Source organism: Chondrus crispus, genomic scaffold, assembly GCF_000350225.1.
Source record: "Chondrus crispus Stackhouse genomic scaffold, scaffold_66, whole genome shotgun sequence".
Classification (NCBI taxonomy): Eukaryota; Rhodophyta; class Florideophyceae; order Gigartinales; family Gigartinaceae; genus Chondrus; species Chondrus crispus.
Genome location: NW_005178610.1, coordinates 310,992 through 330,397, shown reverse-complemented (window position 1 = coordinate 330,397; position 19,406 = coordinate 310,992). Strand labels below are relative to the sequence as shown.

At 51.9% G+C, this 19,406-nt stretch overlaps 7 protein-coding genes; 4 read left to right on the top strand and 3 right to left on the bottom strand.

Moving 5' to 3' along the window:
• Window positions 1-498: 498 nt before the first annotated feature.
• Window positions 499-1,380, top strand: CHC_T00007218001 (hypothetical protein). The gene has a single exon (XM_005710712.1). It carries the CDS (start codon window positions 499-501, stop codon window positions 1,378-1,380), a length of 882 nt encoding a protein of 293 aa, XP_005710769.1.
• Window positions 1,381-1,383: 3 nt separating this feature from the next.
• On the top strand, window positions 1,384-5,961 carry CHC_T00008370001 (Serine/threonine protein kinase). The gene has a single exon (XM_005710711.1). It carries the CDS (start codon window positions 1,384-1,386, stop codon window positions 5,959-5,961), a length of 4,578 nt encoding a protein of 1,525 aa, XP_005710768.1.
• A 13-nt stretch (window positions 5,962-5,974) lies between these two features.
• Window positions 5,975-7,684, bottom strand: CHC_T00009189001 (WD40-repeat containing protein). XM_005710710.1 is given in 2 exon segments: window positions 5,975-6,139; window positions 6,140-7,684. 1 exon segment carries the CDS (start codon window positions 7,682-7,684, stop codon window positions 6,140-6,142), a length of 1,545 nt encoding a protein of 514 aa, XP_005710767.1. The 3' UTR covers window positions 5,975-6,139.
• A 1,355-nt stretch (window positions 7,685-9,039) lies between these two features.
• On the top strand, window positions 9,040-9,802 carry CHC_T00007217001 (hypothetical protein). XM_005710709.1 is given in 2 exon segments: window positions 9,040-9,726; window positions 9,727-9,802. The coding sequence occupies 1 exon segment, from the start codon at window positions 9,040-9,042 to the stop codon at window positions 9,724-9,726; it is 687 nt and encodes a 228-aa protein (XP_005710766.1). The 3' UTR covers window positions 9,727-9,802.
• Window positions 9,803-9,807: 5 nt separating this feature from the next.
• CHC_T00007216001 (hypothetical protein) lies at window positions 9,808-11,700 on the bottom strand. XM_005710708.1 is given in 4 exon segments: window positions 9,808-10,747; window positions 10,748-11,443; window positions 11,586-11,690; window positions 11,691-11,700. The coding sequence occupies 2 exon segments, from the start codon at window positions 11,688-11,690 to the stop codon at window positions 10,748-10,750; spliced, it is 801 nt and encodes a 266-aa protein (XP_005710765.1). The 5' UTR covers window positions 11,691-11,700; the 3' UTR covers window positions 9,808-10,747.
• A 3,081-nt stretch (window positions 11,701-14,781) lies between these two features.
• Window positions 14,782-14,904, bottom strand: CHC_T00007215001 (hypothetical protein). Its single transcript, XM_005710707.1, has one exon. The coding sequence runs from the start codon at window positions 14,902-14,904 to the stop codon at window positions 14,782-14,784; it is 123 nt and encodes a 40-aa protein (XP_005710764.1).
• An 8-nt stretch (window positions 14,905-14,912) lies between these two features.
• CHC_T00008704001 (transitional endoplasmic reticulum ATPase (valosin-containing protein), Cell division control protein 48) lies at window positions 14,913-18,033 on the top strand. XM_005710706.1 is given in 2 exon segments: window positions 14,913-17,369; window positions 17,370-18,033. 1 exon segment carries the CDS (start codon window positions 14,913-14,915, stop codon window positions 17,367-17,369), a length of 2,457 nt encoding a protein of 818 aa, XP_005710763.1. The 3' UTR covers window positions 17,370-18,033.
• The last annotated feature ends 1,373 nt before the right edge of the window (window positions 18,034-19,406 follow it).

Below are 19,406 nucleotides of genomic sequence, written 5' to 3'. Positions count from 1 at the left end.
ACCACATATCCTCTCATGCATTAAATTTTGCGTCTTAAAAACTCTATTCCAACTTGGAATAGAGTTTTTAAGACGGGTGGATACCTTCGGGGGCAGTTGACGGGGACAGAAGATACCCAGGGACGCTCTTTGACGTCAACCAGCGCTGCCGCCTTTTCCTCCGTCAACGGATGCGGGATATCGAGGCAACTGTAAAGGGATTCGGAGCCTAGGGGTGATAAGTGCCCCGATCGGGCTGGGACGGGACGAGACGGACGCCGGCGGGAGGAACGGGAGGCGCTGGGCGTTGTCCTGGGGCCGTCAGGAGGGGGTGCTTACACAGGGAGGATTGTTGGAAGAAAGGATCTGCGGGGAAAGGAAAAGGGCCTTGTATGCGCCGGATGGCGGAATCGGCCAATCGGGGAATGCGGATGGCCGTGCGCTGTGCGCATTCGCTGGTATGCAGCTCGGGTACAGTACTCGTACAGTACAGAAGCCTGCAGCGTATGGTAGATATGCATGTGTCGAGGGAGGGCGCCAATCCGCCCGAGCCTTGCACCCCCGACCCACACGCTACGCAGCCCCGGTCCAACGCTCCTGCGACGTCGGTCCCCCTTCGCGACACCACCACCACGCACTCCGTTTCCTACCATAGACTTCCCCATCCCCTTCTACTTCACACACCCAATTCCCCGCAGTCCCCCCACCCCCCGTTGCACCTTCCATTCCCCCCCCCCTCTCTCGCAGCCTCATTGCACACGCCACCGCCTGTTATTCCTCTATCACATTATACGTGCCCCCCTGCGCTCCTGTTCAGTTTCACTGCGCCGCACTCCACTATCTTCAATCATCCTTCCAACTACCTGCTGCCGCCGCCGTCTTTCCGACACGTCCACCGCCGCTCTCTCTGCATTCTCTCATTCACCGTGTTCCTCCGCGAACGCACGCACAGACACACACACCCACACCCACCTGCTGATTCCCGTTGCGTGTGGATTGCGCTGTCTATTTTTCGTTTCGGAGCCCGTCCTGTTTTTTTTTTATATCTTTGCCTCCACCCTTCTTTTCCCTTTCTTTCTCTCTTTTCATTCGTCCTCGTCGCCTCACCTCATCCGGTTTTCAGGTCAACGGCGCAAAACCGAAAGGCAAGCACTTGCACCAACGACCGCCAACGATACCAACGTCACTCCGCTTTTCAAACTCGGTCGTGAGTTGTGCTTTTGCTCTTCTATTCGCGCTCCCCTGCGTAGCGTCTCCGTATACACTCATCCCCGTACCATCCTCGCAGCCACTCCCGGCGCCTGCTTCCGCCGTTCGGCTGCTGTATGGTTGCCGACGCCCACGTGCGGTGCGCTCACTCAGGGACAGCGTAGCGGTCTCCCTTTTGTCACACTCTTTTAATCCATGTCCGCTACCCACGCTGACTCGTCAGTGGCTCAGCACGTTGAGACAAGCCCCAACGGACGCTACATTCGTTACACTGACATCTTGGGAAGGGGTTCTTACAAGACCGTTTACAAGGCTTTTGACACTGAGGAGGCCCTCGAAGTCGCTTGGAACAAGCTTCATGTAGATCGTCTTTCCGCACATGATCTTGAGAAGGTCTCAAATGAAGTCTCTCTTTTACGCCAAGTCGATCACAAGAACATCATTCACTTTTACGACTTTTGGCCTGGGTCTGACGCGAATGGCAATCAAACTATCAATTTCATCACAGAGCAGATGATGTCGGGTACTCTTAAGGAATATCTCAGAAAAGCAAAGGCTATCAAGCTCAAAGTCATTCGCAGATGGTGCTCAAACATTCTTGCAGCAATCGCATATCTGCACAATCAGGAGCCACCCATCATGCATCGCGACCTGAAATGCGATAACATTTTTATCAACGGGCATGTGGGTGAGGTCAAGATTGGTGATCTTGGTCTTTCTGGTGTTAAGGAGCGTGAGAAAGCCGACTCGGTTATTGGAACCCCAGAATTCATGGCGCCTGAACTATACGAGGAATCCTACACTGAAAAGGTTGACATTTATGCCTTTGGAATGTGTCTTCTGGAAATTGTTACAATGGAGTACCCTTACTCTGAATGTAATAATATGGCACAGATTTTCAAAAAGGTTTTTAGCGGGGAGAAGCCTCACGCATTCAGCAGGTTGGTCGATGGGGACGTGAAAGAAGTCATCGCTGCGTGTCTTGAGAAAGAGGCAAGGAGACCGTCAGCCGACCAATTGCTGCAGCACCCTTTCTTCAGTGAATGGGAACAGGATGAAGGCAGCTGGAGCAATCTCTCTCTCGTGGAGGGCGTGCCAGACACCGCTGCTTCTGCTAGCCTGGAGGCAGCGCCGTCGTCCACCAACATGCCAATTGGTACGGAACTCATCGATTGGTCAGATCCGCTGAAGAGGAATGTGCTCGTCAGTATGATTGAGGGGGAGGGTGGAGGATCAGTCGATCAGCAAGTCTCAGTGGTGGCCTCAAGAGAGAATGGAGGGATCTACATTGGGCTCGAGATTCCTATCCGCGATGCGATTAAGAGGGTCGAGTTTACGTTTGATCCTTTTGCAGACAGCGCACAGCACATTGCGCAAGAAATGGTTTCGGAATTTAGTCTTGGGGTTGAGCAGCTCACCGTCATACGCGAGGAAATCGACAGACGCGTGAAGCACGCGAGGCTACAACGGGAAGCAGCATCTCGAAACGCCACACCGCAACCTCCGGCCCGCCAACTTCCTGAAGCCAGTTCCAGTGTGTCTATTGAGCTTCCGGAGGAGTCTCTACCCAGCCGATCGCGTCCTCACTCTCAATCCATTCAATCATCACTCCTGACATCTGGGCAATCGCAACCGGCAGATCTGGCGGAAGAAATGCGAGCACCCCAGGTTCCTAATGCACAGGAGCCAACTCAAAGGGATGTCGCAAATGAACCCCTCAGCATTGTTCGGACTCCCAATCCGAACGAAATGGATGCGCATTATGTATCAGATGGGGGCGAGACGGCTTCGACAGTAGCAGCATCTCAGCCGCGTACTGAACATAGTACGCCTGACATGCCAGAGGCGTTAATTGATCGCACAATGTCGCACCAGAGTCTCCCTCATACATCATCCTTTCAAAGTTCGCACGCGCACTCCACTACTCCGATTGAGACGCCACCTGGAATGCTGTCGCCAGACACTATGCAACAGGGTCATGCGGCGCCATCTGCTCCTCTCGTGACTGCACATGTATCTCATGCACAAGAGCCTGGAAATGGAGTTGCGCTACCGGATGTTCCTGGATCGCACCAGAAGGACCTTTTGCGTGCGAGCATTGAAGAAGAGACGCCTATCCATGTCCATCGCAGCAGCCCACGTTTCGAGAATGCCGCGGTCTCAAGCGCTCCAGTTCGGGTGACAGAAAAAGAACAGAACGAAGGACCTGACAACGATCAAATACAATTTGTGTTTCCCCAGAATATGGCTGTGCATCATACACACAGGCATCCAGATCCGCATACTGAGCATCATCCTCTAGGGCCGCTTTCGGGACCTGATGATCGTGATCAAGGACCAACGCATCATATTTCTCATTCCACCTCTGACACGCAACTACGTCCTCGGCCTACGGTTCCTGTGATTGAAACGTCGGGCAGACCAATATCAACACCCGTTCGTTCATCTTCAGCCGGAATAGACGGGCAGGCGGAGCGACAAAAGGAGGTGATGCCGGCGCAGACCCTAACTTTCCAAGGCCCAGAGACAGAACCAGTCAAAACTATGCAGCAGATGAGTCAGACTCAGTCTTCGACGGACGCTGGAAGGTTTGTCCCGCCGCGACAGGTAGAAGAGGGAAGAATTCACTCCTATCCCTCAAGCAACACCGGACTACCGCGGTCTTCATCAGGTGGTATCCCGCAAATTGTAGTAGTTCGCGGTTCGGATAAGAGTGGCGGTAAGAGCAGACCACGCCACGCAGGGAATGATTTTGCATCTCCAGCAGTAGCTGGGTTTGCTTCTGGGGAGGTTTTACCAATGACTGCTTTCTCCAGTTCACAGAACAGTGGAATGAGTAGAGGTTCCCCTGATCACGTGGCTGGGACTCATGGCGGGCATGGTAATGTGTCTTCAACTGGAACTCATCCTAAAGAACTTGTGCGGAGTAGCAGTTCCATGAGTCAACAAAGAAGTCCCGCAGGAAAGGCAGCAGCTCTGAGAAGCAATTCTTGGAAAAGTTCTCAATCCGATGACAGCGGGAATAATCTGGTTCCTCGAGTTCCGGCAGGTATGGTGATTGGCATCGAACACGATGAGCAATATTACTTGATGTGTCTTAGACTAATGGATCATTGTGCCAAAGGCCGCGTGCATGAAGTAGAAGAGAAGCTGGATGCCGGCGCAGATCCAAAGTTTTCGGATTACGATATGAGGACACCCTTGCATCTTGCTGCCGCGGAAGGCCAATTACAAGTTTGCTCATTGCTTCTTGATAAAGGAGCACTAGTTGGAGTACGGGACCGTTGGGGAAACACCCCTTTGGGAGATGCAGTGGAGAATGGTCATGCGGAAGTCCAGTCTTTGCTAAGAGATTATGGAGCGATTCATGATGACAGGGTGCACAATGTTGAGATGATTCAGTCGGCATTAATGCGCAGTGCGGCTGCGGGGACTGTGGAGGCCGTGCGCTCGGCAATCGTTGCTGGTGCAGAAGTCACCCTGTCTGATTACGACAGGCGCACCCCCCTCCACCTAGCCTGTTCTGAGGGTCACTATGAAGTGTCTGAACTTCTGCTCGTGAATGGAGCGTCATCGGAAGCTCGTGACAGGAAAGGTCGATCCCCAGTTGATGATGCTGTCAATAATGGGCATCGCCACGTGCTCCGGTTACTAAGACAGTACGGTGCGAATATCCCCCGACACTTGTTTGAAGCACAACCTGAACTCGAGAACCAAAGAGGCATGGACTTGGTAGAACATGCGGCGCGCGGCAGCGTGGATGCAGTCAGGAATGCCTTGGGTCAAGGTGCGAATCCCAATTTCGAAGATTACGACAGCCGGACTGCTCTTCATTTGGCGTGTGTAGAGGGACATTTAGAACTTGTCAAGGTGCTACTGCACGCTGGAGCTCTTCCCACAGCAAGAGACCGCTGGGGATCTACTCCAGCGGAAGAGGCTAGAAAGGCTGGGTATTCAGATGTTGTGGACGAGATTGCCATGTGGATATCAAAGAGGAAACATCGGCATGCATCAATTGTGTCGTTCGACGACTCGGTTATGAATGGCCACGACCGCACTGCAACGCCACCGGGAGAAAAGGACAGCGCACACTTTGACCAGCTCAGACATGGAATCGCATCGAGCGTATCTCTGGGTGCCATTCCATCGCTCAATCTATCTGCAGATGACTTCGCCGCCAGATATCCGCCGTCAAGTGCCCCTTCCAATGGGGATGAGGCGCATAGTTCTTGTGTGTCTTTGCCACAATCATCTTTTGATCGAACGAATGATTTCTCTGCTCCTGACACCTTGGATCATGATGAAAGACTGATTCGACAAACGTTTAATGCTAAGAGACAGCAGTTAGAGGAAGAACATCAGAAGGCAATAGAGGACCTTAAGAGAAAAAAAAACGGTGAAGAGAGCAGGAACCTTCGCAGCCCTTCCGAGGTGCCCGTTGTGTCTGTCATATCTTCTAGCCAGGACCCGAAAGGCACCAGTACTTCTCCGGAAAAGTTGCGGCGAATTGAAAAGAATGCGTCAAAGCCGCCCGTGGTAGTATCTTTCGGCCCTCTTCCGAACGGGACTGAAGAGTCAAAGAGGGCGGCTGCACGCTTGGCAAATGGGGGTCGAGATTGGGATCAAATGAAACTGGCGTCAGCTGTCGAGGAAAGAAACGCCCGTGCACTTCCTCACGATAGGATGAAGAGGGAGCTTCGGCCATCTCATGTGAATCCTGATATTCGCTCCATTGTAGATACATTGATTGATGCGGCATCCAACAAAGGATGATCAGGAGGCTAACATGTACAACAGGTGTTTAGTATAGTAGCAATAAGCCGAAAAAATGCACGTGCAACTGGGCTTCCTTGCAAAAAGAGTAGGAATGATAAACAGATTAGGAACCCGTTTTGTAACCTTGAGCTAAATACTTCAAGCGTCTTGGGCCCGCTCCCCGCCCCCCTCTATCCTACTTTGATCCACCTAGATTCCATACCTTTGTTGTTTGGTCGGTGGACCCAGTAAAAAATTGATTTCCGTGGCCGGCTAAACTCATAACCGGCCCTAGGTGACCTCCGTGTTCCGCCATTAGCTTCTTTGACTCCATATTGTACACCTTCAGTGTCCTGTCCGCGCATCCCACATACACACGCTCCTGATCAAATTTCAACGCATTCACCCGACAACCCACATCCACCACTGCGGTGCAGCTCGCTGTCCGAAGATCCCAAAATCGCAGATCATGATCTGTGCCTCCTGATATTAGATGGTTATCATCAAACTGCAAAGCGCGCACAGCACCGCCAGAATGACCCTGCAATGTGCGATGGCACCTCCCTGTCCGAATATCGAACATCCTGATTAGACTGTCACCACCACCTGAAGCAAGACCATGACGAACGAACTGCAAGCAATACACACCGCTCTCGTGACCTTGGATCACGGAACAATTGTCGCCGCTGGCATTCAAGTCCACACGCCTCAAAGTCTGGTCAAGCGAACCTGAAACTAAAACGTCCTCGTCGTCCAATTGCACGCAAGTCACACCCGCTTCATGCCCGCGCAGAGTTGCTCGACATGTGCCGCGTCCTCGTGCACCATTTAAATCCCAGACTTTGACTGTCTTATCCCCAGACCCAGACACGGCTGCATCGCCGGATTCTGCAAACGCGACCGCATGAACCCAGCCCTCGTGTCCGTATAAAGTGTCAAGCCTGCGCCCTGTGGACAAGTCCCACGTTCGCAGCGATCTGTCTGAGCTTGCGGTAATAAGCACATTGGTGTTCTCGCACACATCGACACCCAAGACGTTTCCCGTGTGTCCGTACAGGGTACGCTCGCAAGCAGCGCTCGGCCGTGGTCGCGGGCGGGACGCGGCGCCGCGCGACTGCACGGAATGCGAGTCGCCCTTGAGCCCGCGGACAGTAGCCTCGAAACGCTGCGATTCCGTCGAAATGTTGGCCACCTTCTCGTCAAGAGCGGCGATCTTCTCTCTGTTTTCTTCGTCCCGAAGACCCAGGGTGTCTAAGTTCTCCTCTAAGCGCCCCTTTTGTTGGAGCAACTCATTGAGCTGGAGCTCAAGCTGCCGCAACTGCGACACGACGGCAACGCGATCATTGAAAATAGAGGCGCTCTCCCTGACCAAAAAGTCCCGCTCATTCTTCATCTCCAAATACAGCCTCGCCACATTCTCCAGCGACACAAAGTGCGGCGAGGGGTTCGGCCCGTCCATGGCGATAGAAATGGGCCCGCTCTCCGGCGCAGATCTGACACGCACGGCGGCCTGCATGGCAACCCGCGTAGGTAGGGCGACGGCTGAGGAATTAGTGATACCTGATTCACTAGGCTCCTCCTCAACTGTGAACGAGCTTGGCATGGCCTGGCCGTTCGTCCTGTCGACGTGCGGAATTGGAGGTAAATCCCAGATGCTTGGCGGCTCGGAGGCGGGGCGGGTCGAGGGCGGGGAGGAAGGCGGTTCTTCTACAACGGCAGTGCGCAGCGTGGCATCTGCCATGTCGCGCAGCCCAACGCCGACAGCCAGACAGCTTAAATGCGGAGGGGGGAGATCGGGTCGCCCCGCGAGAAGGGAGCTGGTGTGCCTCGGGGGAGTGTGAGCAAGACGGGCGACCGCGTGAGTGTCATTGATCGGTCTTTTATCGTTGCAGGTTGCAAACCGGGAGAAGAGGCTGAGAAGCGTTACAAGAACGGAGGACACGGCGCGTGACATATGAAGGAAGTTTTTCGTTTGTTTTTGGTAATTTCTGGACTTCTGTCACGAACGCCGTGCTGAGAAAGGGATCTGATTGGGTGACGATGACATGATTTTAGGATCGCTTCAAGATGGATACTTGTGAGGTCACGGGAGTCTGACGCGGAGTCGCGATCGGTGAGTTTTCTTGTCCATGTCATCCAACGAGTGTGCCCGAGTCGACTCTGACGTCCATGTGCAGGGATGGCCTGGATCCTAGTCGAAATACAAACGAATTAGCAAAGAGCTGCGCTGTTTTGCTGGACTAAACATCTTGAAACGCTGTCGATGTCGAAAGAACATGTCAAGCAACACAGCTCATGAGTTTCTGGACAGAAGGATTTCGGTCCCAAGTCCAAGCTTCAGGGGACAATTCTTCTCACGTCTGCACTGTCGTACCAACTTACTTATGACTCAACTGAGTGCCAGACATGAGCATGTGATATGTTCGTTTTTCGAGAAGGCTCTCAAAATTTCTCTTTGCACTGAAACAGATTGGGCGAGTTGATTTCTGCAGAGAGGGCACTCTTCGCCTCTGTTTAACTGGTCCAATACCGTTCTGAAGCATCCCTCACGATTATCTACATTCTTTTATATCTGTTTCACAAGGTATTGAGACCCTAGACCGCCAGGTAGACTTGTTAAGCCGTCCTCTGGCAGAACAACTACAGTAAGAGGGGTTAGGCTTTTGAGAATACATAGATTCTTCGTGTTGCGTTCACGAGCACGTACGCATATCAATCAGACAAACAGTTATATTATTCTTGCTGAAGTTGGAGCCAAACCGTCGCCTTCTGACAAGGAATCTTCTCACGCCATCGAGAAAAATGGCTTGACGCATGGCCCCTGTTGTTCTTTTACCTCTGCCCATGTTTCACTGAGAGGACGAAAGTAAGCAATTAAACTGACGTCTTCATACTCCTAGTGCTTTATCTTCTTTGCCAGGCAGTGCGAATATGGTCCTCGATCCCAGATAAACTAGTGACACTCTCAGTATGCTCAAGAGACGAGTGCCAAAAACCTGACTCCCCTTCATCATAACAGACTGCGGCCATGGACGTTGTCCTGAAGGTCAATTACGTATCTTCAAAATTTTCTTATTATTTTACACTTCCCTGTGTATGATTCGGTCGCCACCGAGTAACTCCGCAGAGAAATCGGATCACCATTCCGCACACATCGACGACCTTCTTCGCAATCTGCCGTTCTTAGCACGACATTGCCACCCGCAGTACGCGCTTGAAGATTCAAAGATGCAGCGTCACATAGCATCTCGTGCGTATCGGCTTCTGCCTCGAAATGCGCAATTCATGCGTCAGCTCTGCGCCGAGGCGGCCCCTACCTCATCGGCGTCAGACGCAATAGGAATACCTCCAGCCGACGGAGCCGCCACGGCAGAATCGCCTCGAGTGCAGGCGATTTTGGATGAGCTGGTTCAATTGAATATGCTGGAAGTTAAGCAGCTTACTGACGGGCTTAAGGACCGACTGGGAATTGATGACTCAATGACCATGCCAATGAACCCGGCGATGTTTGCTGGTATGGTCCCGGGCGCGGGTGCTCCCGCAGAAGCAGCAGAGCCAGTCGTAGAGAAATCGGCGTTCGATCTAAAACTGGAGAAGTTCGATGCAGCGAAGAAAATCGCTGTAATCAAAGAAATCCGATCAATCACTGGGTTGGGGCTCAAGGAGGCAAAGGCTATGGTGGAGGAGGCGCCCAAGGTATTCAAATCTGAAGTCGCGAAGGAAGAGGCGGAGCAAATTCGTGACAAGCTTAAGGAGATTGGTGCGGAGGTTAAGCTTGAGTAGGGGTTTTGGTAAAGACGCTACACGCTGCGTGGATCTGATGTCCATCGTAGTTGCTTGTAAACAACTTTGCGAATGATGAACTGACTATCGATACTCAAAGATAACGCTTTAATGATCTTTCGGAATAAACACAGACAGAGTCCGTCATAGTCCGTTGCGCTTCGCAGAAAATTCGCGCAATGAAACCCATCCGTAAGCGCTTGACGAGCGCTTGGGAACGCCAGTGAGTCCAACTCGAGAGCAACGCACGCATCTCAATAGTCTTGCGAAGCAAAGACACGAAAACGCCAACATTCCCCTAACTTGGCGACAATGCACTTCCGATAACTGCCGTCGCGATCACTTCAATACCTGTCTTCGCGAGAGAGGCGTTCGTGGGTATTATTCCCCCACGTGTAGACAGTTGCGAAGAGGATGATAGCCGGCGCGGCGTCACGCACGAAAGAAAGCTTGCGCCAGAGCTTGGTCATCCTCAGTCGAGCGTCGAAGACATCGCCGAAGAGCTTCTGCTCGTAGGGAGACGTGAAGTACTCAATTTGCCCGCGAATGCGCGGTGGTACTTTGGGCGCCATACGGAAGGGCGGGTAGCGCTGCAGAGGGAGAGAGGCGGAAGAGGCGGGGATCGGGGTGGTGCTGACGATGAGAAGCCAGAAGAAGCAATGCCAGCCAGATGTTGATGACCCTGTTGCGAAGCAAAGACAAAATTCTGTGAAGATGCAAAATTTTCGACTATTTATGAAAATAGCATCTGTGATGGGTCTGAGGATGCCTTTTCTGTAAAATTCAGTATTTTCAATTTTCAACCAAGGTTGAAGATTGCCTGACATGTACATATCTGCACCCTGCAAGCTCTTAAGGAGGGTTCTACATATGTTCGCACTGCGCACATGTGGATAGATGGCCGGAAGGAGGTACGTTGTAGACGATGTTTTGGTGTGAGTATAGAACGACGTAAGGTGCTCACTGCAAACCACCTCACTGCAAGTTTCCCCTAGAGAGCACGACTTTCTCGTTCCAGCTTCTAAACACGATCCGGTCGAGAATGGCTCATCACAGCTGTTGCAACATCCGGCGCGTACCTAGCATCTACTTGGCTAACTTGCAGAGGTATTACATGACAGCCTAGGAGCCCTGCTCCTGACCATTTCCGCGGTGATAAGCTCAACGTCAAGCTTTGGACAGCGTCGTCTTCTCCTCGGTCAATCACCACGTCCACAGCCCTATTTTCGTGCTCGCGCAAAAGACCAGGCAGCGCTTGCATGGCATGCTGAGGGGTAGGGAATCTGCGCAGCGAAATGGCTCCGAACGAAATGATCTTGTCGTTCACTTCAACACCAGCCGTCGCTGCGGGGGAATTCTCAGTGACTACATCCACGAGTGCAAACGCTGAGTGTCGGGGAAAGGCAGATGCAGTGTTAGGGGGTTGGATTGGTTCACTACGAACCGAGCTAGAGCCGGCTGTAGCTACGTCGCTTGGTGCGGCAGTGCTAGAAGCCGCCGAAGGAGGTTCGCTTGGTCCATTTTCTCCTGTTTTATCTGCGAGAGGTGCCAGCGCCATGTAAAGGTACTTCTCGATCTCGGCAGTTATCTTTTCGTGATCCGTTCTCAATGTAGCATAGCGGTTTCTCTGATTGCGCACCCCGTGCACGTCTATATCAGAGCGTGGGAACCCCTGAGCGTCTAACAAATTCCCGTTCATTCCAGGGCCTCCATTAGCCTTCAAGTAGTAGACGAGGCATTGTAATAATGCGGTATAGAGAGGGAAGAGGCAAAGAAATTCGGCGAGATTCGTCAGTTTGCAACTGGAGGAACGGAACACGATGTGAAAGGTTTTCTAACGTGAATTTGATACTGCGTACAGTCAGTTCTGATACAATCTTCGCCATCTCAACCTCCATGGCTTCCTTTTTCTTGTCGAGGTCAAGCGCCCGCTGTCTTGGAGATAATTCCCGTTGGTACCCCATCTCCACGGCCTTGTAGAGACTAACCTCACTTGAAGAAGTGTCTTACGAATTCGTGACGATGGGCCTCGAGCAGTTCCTCTGGGAATTGAACAATTACCACGAAGGACCTTGACGTACAAAGCCCTTGTCTGGGTCGTGACGGATTTAGCAAAAGCTGTCTCAACAGCTGCGAAAGCGACAGGCTCTAATTTATGTTTATTAGATACAGTTGTATGGGTTGATAAATCTCTATGCCATCATTCGCCTTCCACTCGAAAAAGAATCCTCAAAAAAAATTGGGGTTTGATCTATGGCCACAAAACCACGTGTACCCGCAAGTCCACATGGACTTCCTACAGTAAAATTGCTGTCCACATGCATCACCACGATAGCTCATGAGGGAGTGTGTATTGGCTTCACTATTTGAATCGCACAATAAGGGGGTTCCGCAAATACTGTACAATGTGACTTCGGTTGCAGCGTCGGAATCTACAGTCTCTTGTAGAGCGATGCAAAGAAATGCTGTAAAAGACCCAACAAAACAGATGTTGGCAATGTTTAAACGCTGCCCGACATGAAATGTTGATAAATTAATTGACAAACATTGCTGCCTGTGCAGATGATGCATGCATGTGTGTGTGATAGAACACAGCAACTAAGAAATGAACTAAATTAGCACCAGACCGGAAAACAAAGAATGGCACGTATTCCCTTGAACAGAGGTTGAAACGTGAATAATTGTTTGCGCCGTGCGGAAAGGCATGGTTTATGTAAAGTTACTCCGGGAATTGCGTGCAGCTTTGTCGAATAACGTGAGGGTCGGTGCTAGTGGGTGGGAAGGCTGAAAGGGGTCCGCGAGAAAAAATTTGCTACACGTATTACTCACGTGAAGTTGTGAGTTCAAATCCTCATACATGGTAGAATTTATGGGGTACTTCTTTTCTTTCCTTGGATACTGTGCAGTTGCCGCACATAGACAGCCGGTCTAGCCTAGGTGGTCAGCGACAGCGATTAATCGACCGTAAATGAATCAAGTTTCAGAGAAGAGAAGAGAAGAGGAAACCACTGGATGTGAAAACTGCAGTCTTGCGGTTGAAGTTGCTCAATTTTAAGAGTATGTGGAGTAAAGAGAAGTGTGTTGTTGAGATCCTGGCGCAAATGCCAGTCAAAGGAGGACAACCGTGATGATTTCTTTACACATGCCGCAGAATATCTTCTTTTTGAGAGGTAGAATATTTCCCTTATGATGGTGGCCCAATAAACGCACGGAAGTTTCAACTAGCGTACGTAGGAGATACGCATCCTATCTTTGGACAAGTTCGTCAAAATCCTGTTTTACAACGGCCCTCTGAAGGCCCGGCATCAAACGACTTGAAACTTGCGAACTGTGAAACTGCAGTTGGCGTTAAACAAATCATCAGGTAGATTTCTATATTGCCTTTTTACAACTGACTGTAGACGTCGTGGTCATCAACGAGCAAGCAAGTCTGGGCTGCTGTACCTTCGAGAAATCGAAGTCACAACAGCGCCGAAGAAATGGGGAGGTCAAACACGTACGGAAGATGAACCTTGAGGGAGGGTCTTAACTTGCCCGGGTTTGCTTTGCTTGCCCGAGTTTGCCGGTCATTTATTAATTTATTAATGTAAGTACACGCCTTCCCCTTACGTTAGTAGTGGACAGGTGTCCCAGAGCGACGGTGCTGACTTACAGAGGCATACAACGCCATAAATTGCCAGAACGCAACGGGGAGGACACTGTGGGTTCTACAAATTCGCTCCGAGGACGCATCGACAGGGACGTGACATGCTGCAGCGTCAAACAACTTCTCCCCAGGGACGCGTCGACATGGACGCGAGACGCTGCAGCGTCGCTCGCTTCCGACCCAGAACGTGGCCATTGCGGGTGATCCCAGATCACCGGGATAAATAATTGATCTCACCCCCTACTTCTCTCCTTACTACTCCGCGGGATAGCGTATCTATCGCCGGCGCTGTTTGGTCAAAAAACGGATCTACAACCACTGCCCAGTATCGCCGTTCGCCTCCCCTCCTTTCTTCTCAATCTAATCACTCCTACGCAATGCACGGCAATAGAATCATCACTGCTACGACCGCACTAACCGCAACCGCAGCTCTATTCTCCCTCCTTTCATTGCACCAAGCTATTTCAAACTATCCTCGACCCCGAAAATTCACAAAGCCCTTAGATCTCGGACGGGGATGGACTTTTGTCAGAGCCAACAGGATTTTTAACGACAAAGAATTCAGTCGTACATACCGTATGGAGGGGGGGATAATATTTGGTCAGAAACGTCCGCTGCAGACGAGGAAGCAATAGTGAGAGACTTTGCGTTGGTGGCCCCCGTCTTCCGAATGGTGGGAGTCAGAGAGATGCGCCAGAAGCGCGGAGAACGGCGCACGTGGCATAGAGGTGTGGAAGCCATTTTCAGGAAAGTAGTCGGCAGAGAGGTGCTTCGTAGAGTTGGGTTGCCTTTGCGAGATGGCAGGTGCATAGATTTTTGCAAAGGGGGAGTTGAGGATGTTTTCGGCAAGGGGCAAGCACTGCGTCCACCGGAGCACAGCGTCCAAATTCGAAAGTTACAAACTTACAAAAGTAGCCAATATATGATTGACATTTGTCATTACACACTGACATAACTTGAGCTTGCAGTGTAGGGTCGTACTTAGTTTCAAATCATATATTAACGCCCAGTAGCCAATAGTAGTGCAAATCATGGCTCGGGGCAAGCAAACCCGGGCAAACTCGGGCAAGTTAAGACCCTCCCTGACATCTAGCTGTGATTGGCTACAAAAAGACTGCTCGAGGCTTTGACGGGTTCTGGACCCTTCTTAAATCGCCTCTGTGCCCCAAAGAAAATTTGCACGAATCCTACCACTGTGCTCCCAGCATGAATTTCGATTAATCAAGGGCTATTACTCGTCGCCAGCAACGCGGTCATCCCTCCAGCGACTGATTCCGCCTTCCAGCAATTAGACAGCTGTCCCCAGGTGCTCCGTCCGTTCGAGCCGCTATTCCACCAGCTCTTCAACTCTATAACTCTGCTCCTTCCCCCTTTCACCACTACCGCCTTCCACATTGATTCCCCGCGATTCATAATCGCACTCCTTCATCCGCTTGTGTCACTGCCGCGTTACATTTCCTATCTGTGCCCTGTACGCCTACCTGATTTCCTCCTCCCTCCCTCTCCTCCGTGTTGTCTAACTTAAGCAGCATTTCTCACCATGCCGAACGATGGAGCCGGGCCGTCAAGCGCCCCCAAGGCGGAGGACAAGAAGCCAAAGACTGACTTTTCGACCGCGATCATGGACAAGAAAAAGGCTCCCAACCGCCTGCTCGTCGATGACGCCACTAACGATGACAACAGCGTCGTCGCGCTTTCGCCAGCCAAAATGGAGGAACTGGGTCTCTTCCGCGGGGACACAGTGCTGCTGAAGGGGAAGAAGCGCAAGGACACTGTTTGCATTGTACTTGCAGATGATGATTGTGACGACGTCAAGATTCGCTGCAACCGTGTAGTGAGGAACAATCTGCGTGTGAGACTGGGAGATGTGATTTCAGTTTCTGCTTGCCCGTCGATTCAGTACGGCAAAAGAATTCATGTCCTACCGTTTTCTGAGGATCTAGAAGGGCTCGCAGCAGACTCTGATTTGTTTGGAGTATATCTGCGACCGTACTTTTTGGAGGCTTATCGCCCGGTGCGGAAAGGAGATACCTTCGTGATTCGAGCTGCTATGCGCGCGGTGGAGTTTAAGGTTGTGGAGACGGATCCTGAAGAGTTTTGTATTGTGGCTCCGGACACTGTGATCCACTGTGAGGGTGAGCCGCTCATCCGGGAGGATGAGGAGAAGGCCGACGATGTCGGGTACGATGACATTGGGGGGTGCCGGAAGCAGCTCGCACAGATCCGTGAGCTTGTGGAGCTTCCGTTGCGTCATCCGCAGTTGTTCAAAAGCGTGGGCGTGAAGCCGCCGCGTGGAGTGCTGATGTATGGGCCGCCAGGTTCAGGAAAGACGCTAATTGCTCGTGCGGTGGCGAATGAGACAGGCGCATTTTTCTTCTTGATCAACGGGCCGGAGATCATGTCGAAGCTTGCTGGTGAGTCCGAGTCGAACCTCCGCAAGGCGTTTGAGGAGGCGGAAAAGAACTCGCCTGCCATTATCTTTATTGATGAGATCGATTCAATTGCGCCGAAGCGTGAGAAGACGAATGGAGAGGTAGAGCGGCGTATTGTGTCGCAGCTGCTGACGCTGATGGATGGGTTGAAGTCTCGCGCGCATGTAGTCGTCATTGCGGCAACGAACCGGCCGAATTCGATCGACCCTGCTCTTCGTCGCTTTGGTCGGTTCGACCGGGAATTGGACATTGGAGTACCGGACGAGACTGGTCGGCTTGAGATCTTGAGGATTCACACGAAGAACATGAAACTGGACGATAGCGTGGATCTTGAATCAATTGCGTCTGAGACTCACGGGTTTGTTGGAGCTGATTTGGCGCAGCTTTGCACGGAGGCGGCGCTGCAGTGCATCCGCGAGAAGATGGATGTGATCGATCTTGATGACGATACGATTGAGGCTGAGGTGTTGGACTCCTTGGCTGTGACACAGGCTCACTTCAAGTTTGCTTTGGGAACGTCGAACCCGAGTGCCCTTCGGGAGACGGCTGTGGAAGTGCCGAATGTGACGTGGGACGATATCGGTGGACTGACGAAGGTGAAGCAGGAATTGCAGGAGACTGTCCAGTACCCTGTGGAGCATCCGGAGATGTTCGAGAAATACGGGATGTCACCGTCCAAGGGAGTGCTGTTCTATGGGCCGCCGGGAAGTGGAAAGACGCTGCTCGCGAAGGCGATTGCAAACGAGTGCCAGGCGAACTTCATCAGTGTCAAGGGGCCGGAGCTGTTGACGATGTGGTTCGGAGAATCTGAATCGAATGTACGAGAGCTATTTGACAAGGCACGCCAGTCTGCGCCGTGTGTTTTGTTCTTCGACGAACTGGACTCGATTGCGCGCGCTCGCGGGTCATCTGCCGGTGACGCAGGAGGAGCTGGTGACCGTGTGATCAACCAGATTCTGACCGAGATTGACGGAGTTGGGGTGAAGAAGAATGTGTTCGTCATTGGAGCGACGAACAGGCCTGACATTTTGGACCCTGCCATCATGCGACCTGGGCGTCTTGACCAACTGGTGTACATTCCGTTGCCGGATGAGGAGTCACGCGTGCAGATCTTCAAGGCTGCGCTGAAGAAGTCTCCGATTGCCGAGGATGTATCCTTGACAGAGTTGGCGAAGGCACTTGAAGGATACTCCGGAGCAGATATCACTGAAATTTGCCAGCGGGCGTGCAAGTTTGCTATTCGTGAGGCCATTGCGAAGGAGCAAGAGGCCGAGAAGCGTCGCCTGGAGAACCCGGAAGCAATGGACGAAGAGGAGGAGGACCCTGTTCCGTACATCACACGTGTCCACTTTGAAGAAGCAATGCAGTATGCGCGACGGTCTGTGACGGATGCTGACGTGCGTAAGTACGAGATGTTTGCGCAGAAGCTGCAGACTACGCGTGGCTTTGGAAACGAGTTCAAGTTCGGCGACTCTGCCGCGGCAGGTGGTCCGGCTGGAGGTGGACCGGCTGGCGGAGATGCAGGATTGGCCGATGCGGATGGTGATGAGGACTTGTATTCCTGATTTTTCTCTCCCACTACCGCCGTTGTAATATGCTGGAGCACGTCTCTCATCTACTTGAGATTTCATGTAAAGAGACATTGATTGATTGTCTGCAAGAGTGAATGTAGTTATAGTCTTCGAGCGCATAGGGGGAAGACATGTCTCTGCCGTCTGTGCAGTGAATGCGGTAAATAACATTGTCACATGCTCAGCTTCTAGAATGTGGGAGCACAGAGCGAGGAAGTGAGCAGAATCAAGCTTCCGCCTGGAGTAATGAATGCGCTTGTCAGTGAAGTGCCTTTTCACGCACCATTCCGACGCAGTTCTGGCAAGAGTCGAACATCGCCGTGTTTGCCTTCATCACGTTCGCACCTCTATTGGCAGAGCTCTGAAGTTTCTTTGTGAGATGAAAGCCTGTGGTGTCATGGTAGCGTTGGAGAAGACGAGACGAATCTCCACTTCGCCTGAATGTCCGGGAATCGTGGTACTGTAAGCCCCTGGGGTATCGCCAAGTTTGAACCTTCGCAATGGTGAGCATTGCGTTGGGTTGACTTAGGCTGATTCACTGAACTCTACAATACATGTAACTTTAGTGTGTGGGAGCGCGTAGAAATGAGAGTATCTCTCATAATGATAACTTAAGATCAACTGCAGAAGCGAACACAAAAAATAAACCGGACTTTTGCGAATCGACAGGATGGCAGAGAGAAGCTCCCTTCTATATATGGTCTGACTGAGTTCAGCGTCCCGTCTAGCGTCCGATCTCTACGACTTAACTTCAAGAGAGCAGTGGCGACCCTCCAAAGGTCTGAAAACCGTCTAGGACTGCGATTACTCTAGCCTGACTAGACCTGACGCCGCGTCAACTCAGCCGATCAAGCCGCCGTTGAACTTCTTCCGCGTATCCTACATTGAGATACTTTCGGCACATGGCCTCCATCGTGCGGTCTTCATCAGAACCGTTCAAATCGTCCTCACTGCTCTCAAGCAAATCGCCAGTTGCCACTGTATCATCTTCTATTATCAATGTTTCCTGCGGGGACGTTACTTCATCTTCATCCTCTTCTTCGTCTGCTCCTGCAGAGGACAGGGTTCTCGTCACTTCATCAACACGCTCTTCTAGCTCAAAATCAAGATCAACCTCTGGAGTCCTGCCTGCGCTCTCTATTTGTTTCCCATGACTTCGCCTTATATGCCTTATATCTCTGTCTGAGGCTCTCGGCCTACGCTGGGGTTTTGATACATCCGGCCCTGCTCTTCTTGTCCGTGTCTGTTGTCTGCTGCGTCCTTCCCTCATAAAACGCCCGATGTAGCGGCCCGCGACTTCCCTAACTTCTGCAACATAATTTTCCACACCTGTGCGGCCGCAAAGTACTCTCATCCAGCCTTGTCTACTCCACGCCGCACCATTCTCGTCAAAATGCAGCACTGTGATCTCTCCGGCCACCCACGAACACAATTCCCTCCTCCCGAGCTTCTTGTTTCTCTTCTTTGCCCTTATATCCGCAAGCCCCGTCAACGCCTTCCATATCTCCGCATGACCACCACCTAGCGTCCATACACCCTCGTCAGCCTTTCCTTCATCGGTCAACACTACTTCAAACGCCCTTCCCCTCTTTCGCAATAATCCAGCCGTTTCGCCCTGGCGTAATGAGGATCCGCCAGTCAACACAATTCCGAGTGCAGTCTGGGCGAGCTGTCGTCCGTCGCGTGCGTCGAATGCCCTGGCATCATCGAGGGAGAAAACGAACGTCCGTATGCGGGTTTGAAATGTGACGACAGGGTTGCCGTCTGGCAACGACGCAAAAGAAGAGAGTGGAAGCGAGAGCGCGTTCCAACGACGCGGGTGCACGTATGGCGACGGCCCCGCCGTCAGGATGATAGGAGCCTCCGCAAGCTGCACAGTAGCATCCGGTAAGGACAGGGCGGAGATGCTTAGCGTGGGTGATGTTGCACGATTAGACGGCTCTTCGACGGCGTGAAGGTTAGCAATATGCTCGGAGGGTGAAGTGGCGCAGAGCATGAGGGTGCGAATTTGCCCCATTACATTGCGGGAGA

Excerpts from the sequence above, each read along its gene's own strand:
- CHC_T00007218001 (XM_005710712.1), top strand. The coding sequence starts at position 499 with ATGTGTCGAGGGAGGGCGCCAATCCGCCCGAGCCTTGCACCCCCGACC.
- CHC_T00008370001 (XM_005710711.1), top strand. The coding sequence starts at position 1,384 with ATGTCCGCTACCCACGCTGACTCGTCAGTGGCTCAGCACGTTGAGACA.
- CHC_T00009189001 (XM_005710710.1), bottom strand. The coding sequence starts at position 7,684 with ATGGCAGATGCCACGCTGCGCACTGCCGTTGTAGAAGAACCGCCTTCC.
- CHC_T00007217001 (XM_005710709.1), top strand. The coding sequence starts at position 9,040 with ATGATTCGGTCGCCACCGAGTAACTCCGCAGAGAAATCGGATCACCAT.
- CHC_T00007216001 (XM_005710708.1), bottom strand. The coding sequence starts at position 11,690 with ATGGGGTACCAACGGGAATTATCTCCAAGACAGCGGGCGCTTGACCTC. Across the intron at positions 11,444-11,585 it reads AGATTGTATCAGAACTGACT|GCTAATGGAGGCCCTGGAAT; the intron begins GTACGCAGTATC and ends TACTACTTGAAG.
- CHC_T00007215001 (XM_005710707.1), bottom strand. The coding sequence starts at position 14,904 with ATGCTGCTTAAGTTAGACAACACGGAGGAGAGGGAGGGAGGAGGAAAT.
- CHC_T00008704001 (XM_005710706.1), top strand. The coding sequence starts at position 14,913 with ATGCCGAACGATGGAGCCGGGCCGTCAAGCGCCCCCAAGGCGGAGGAC.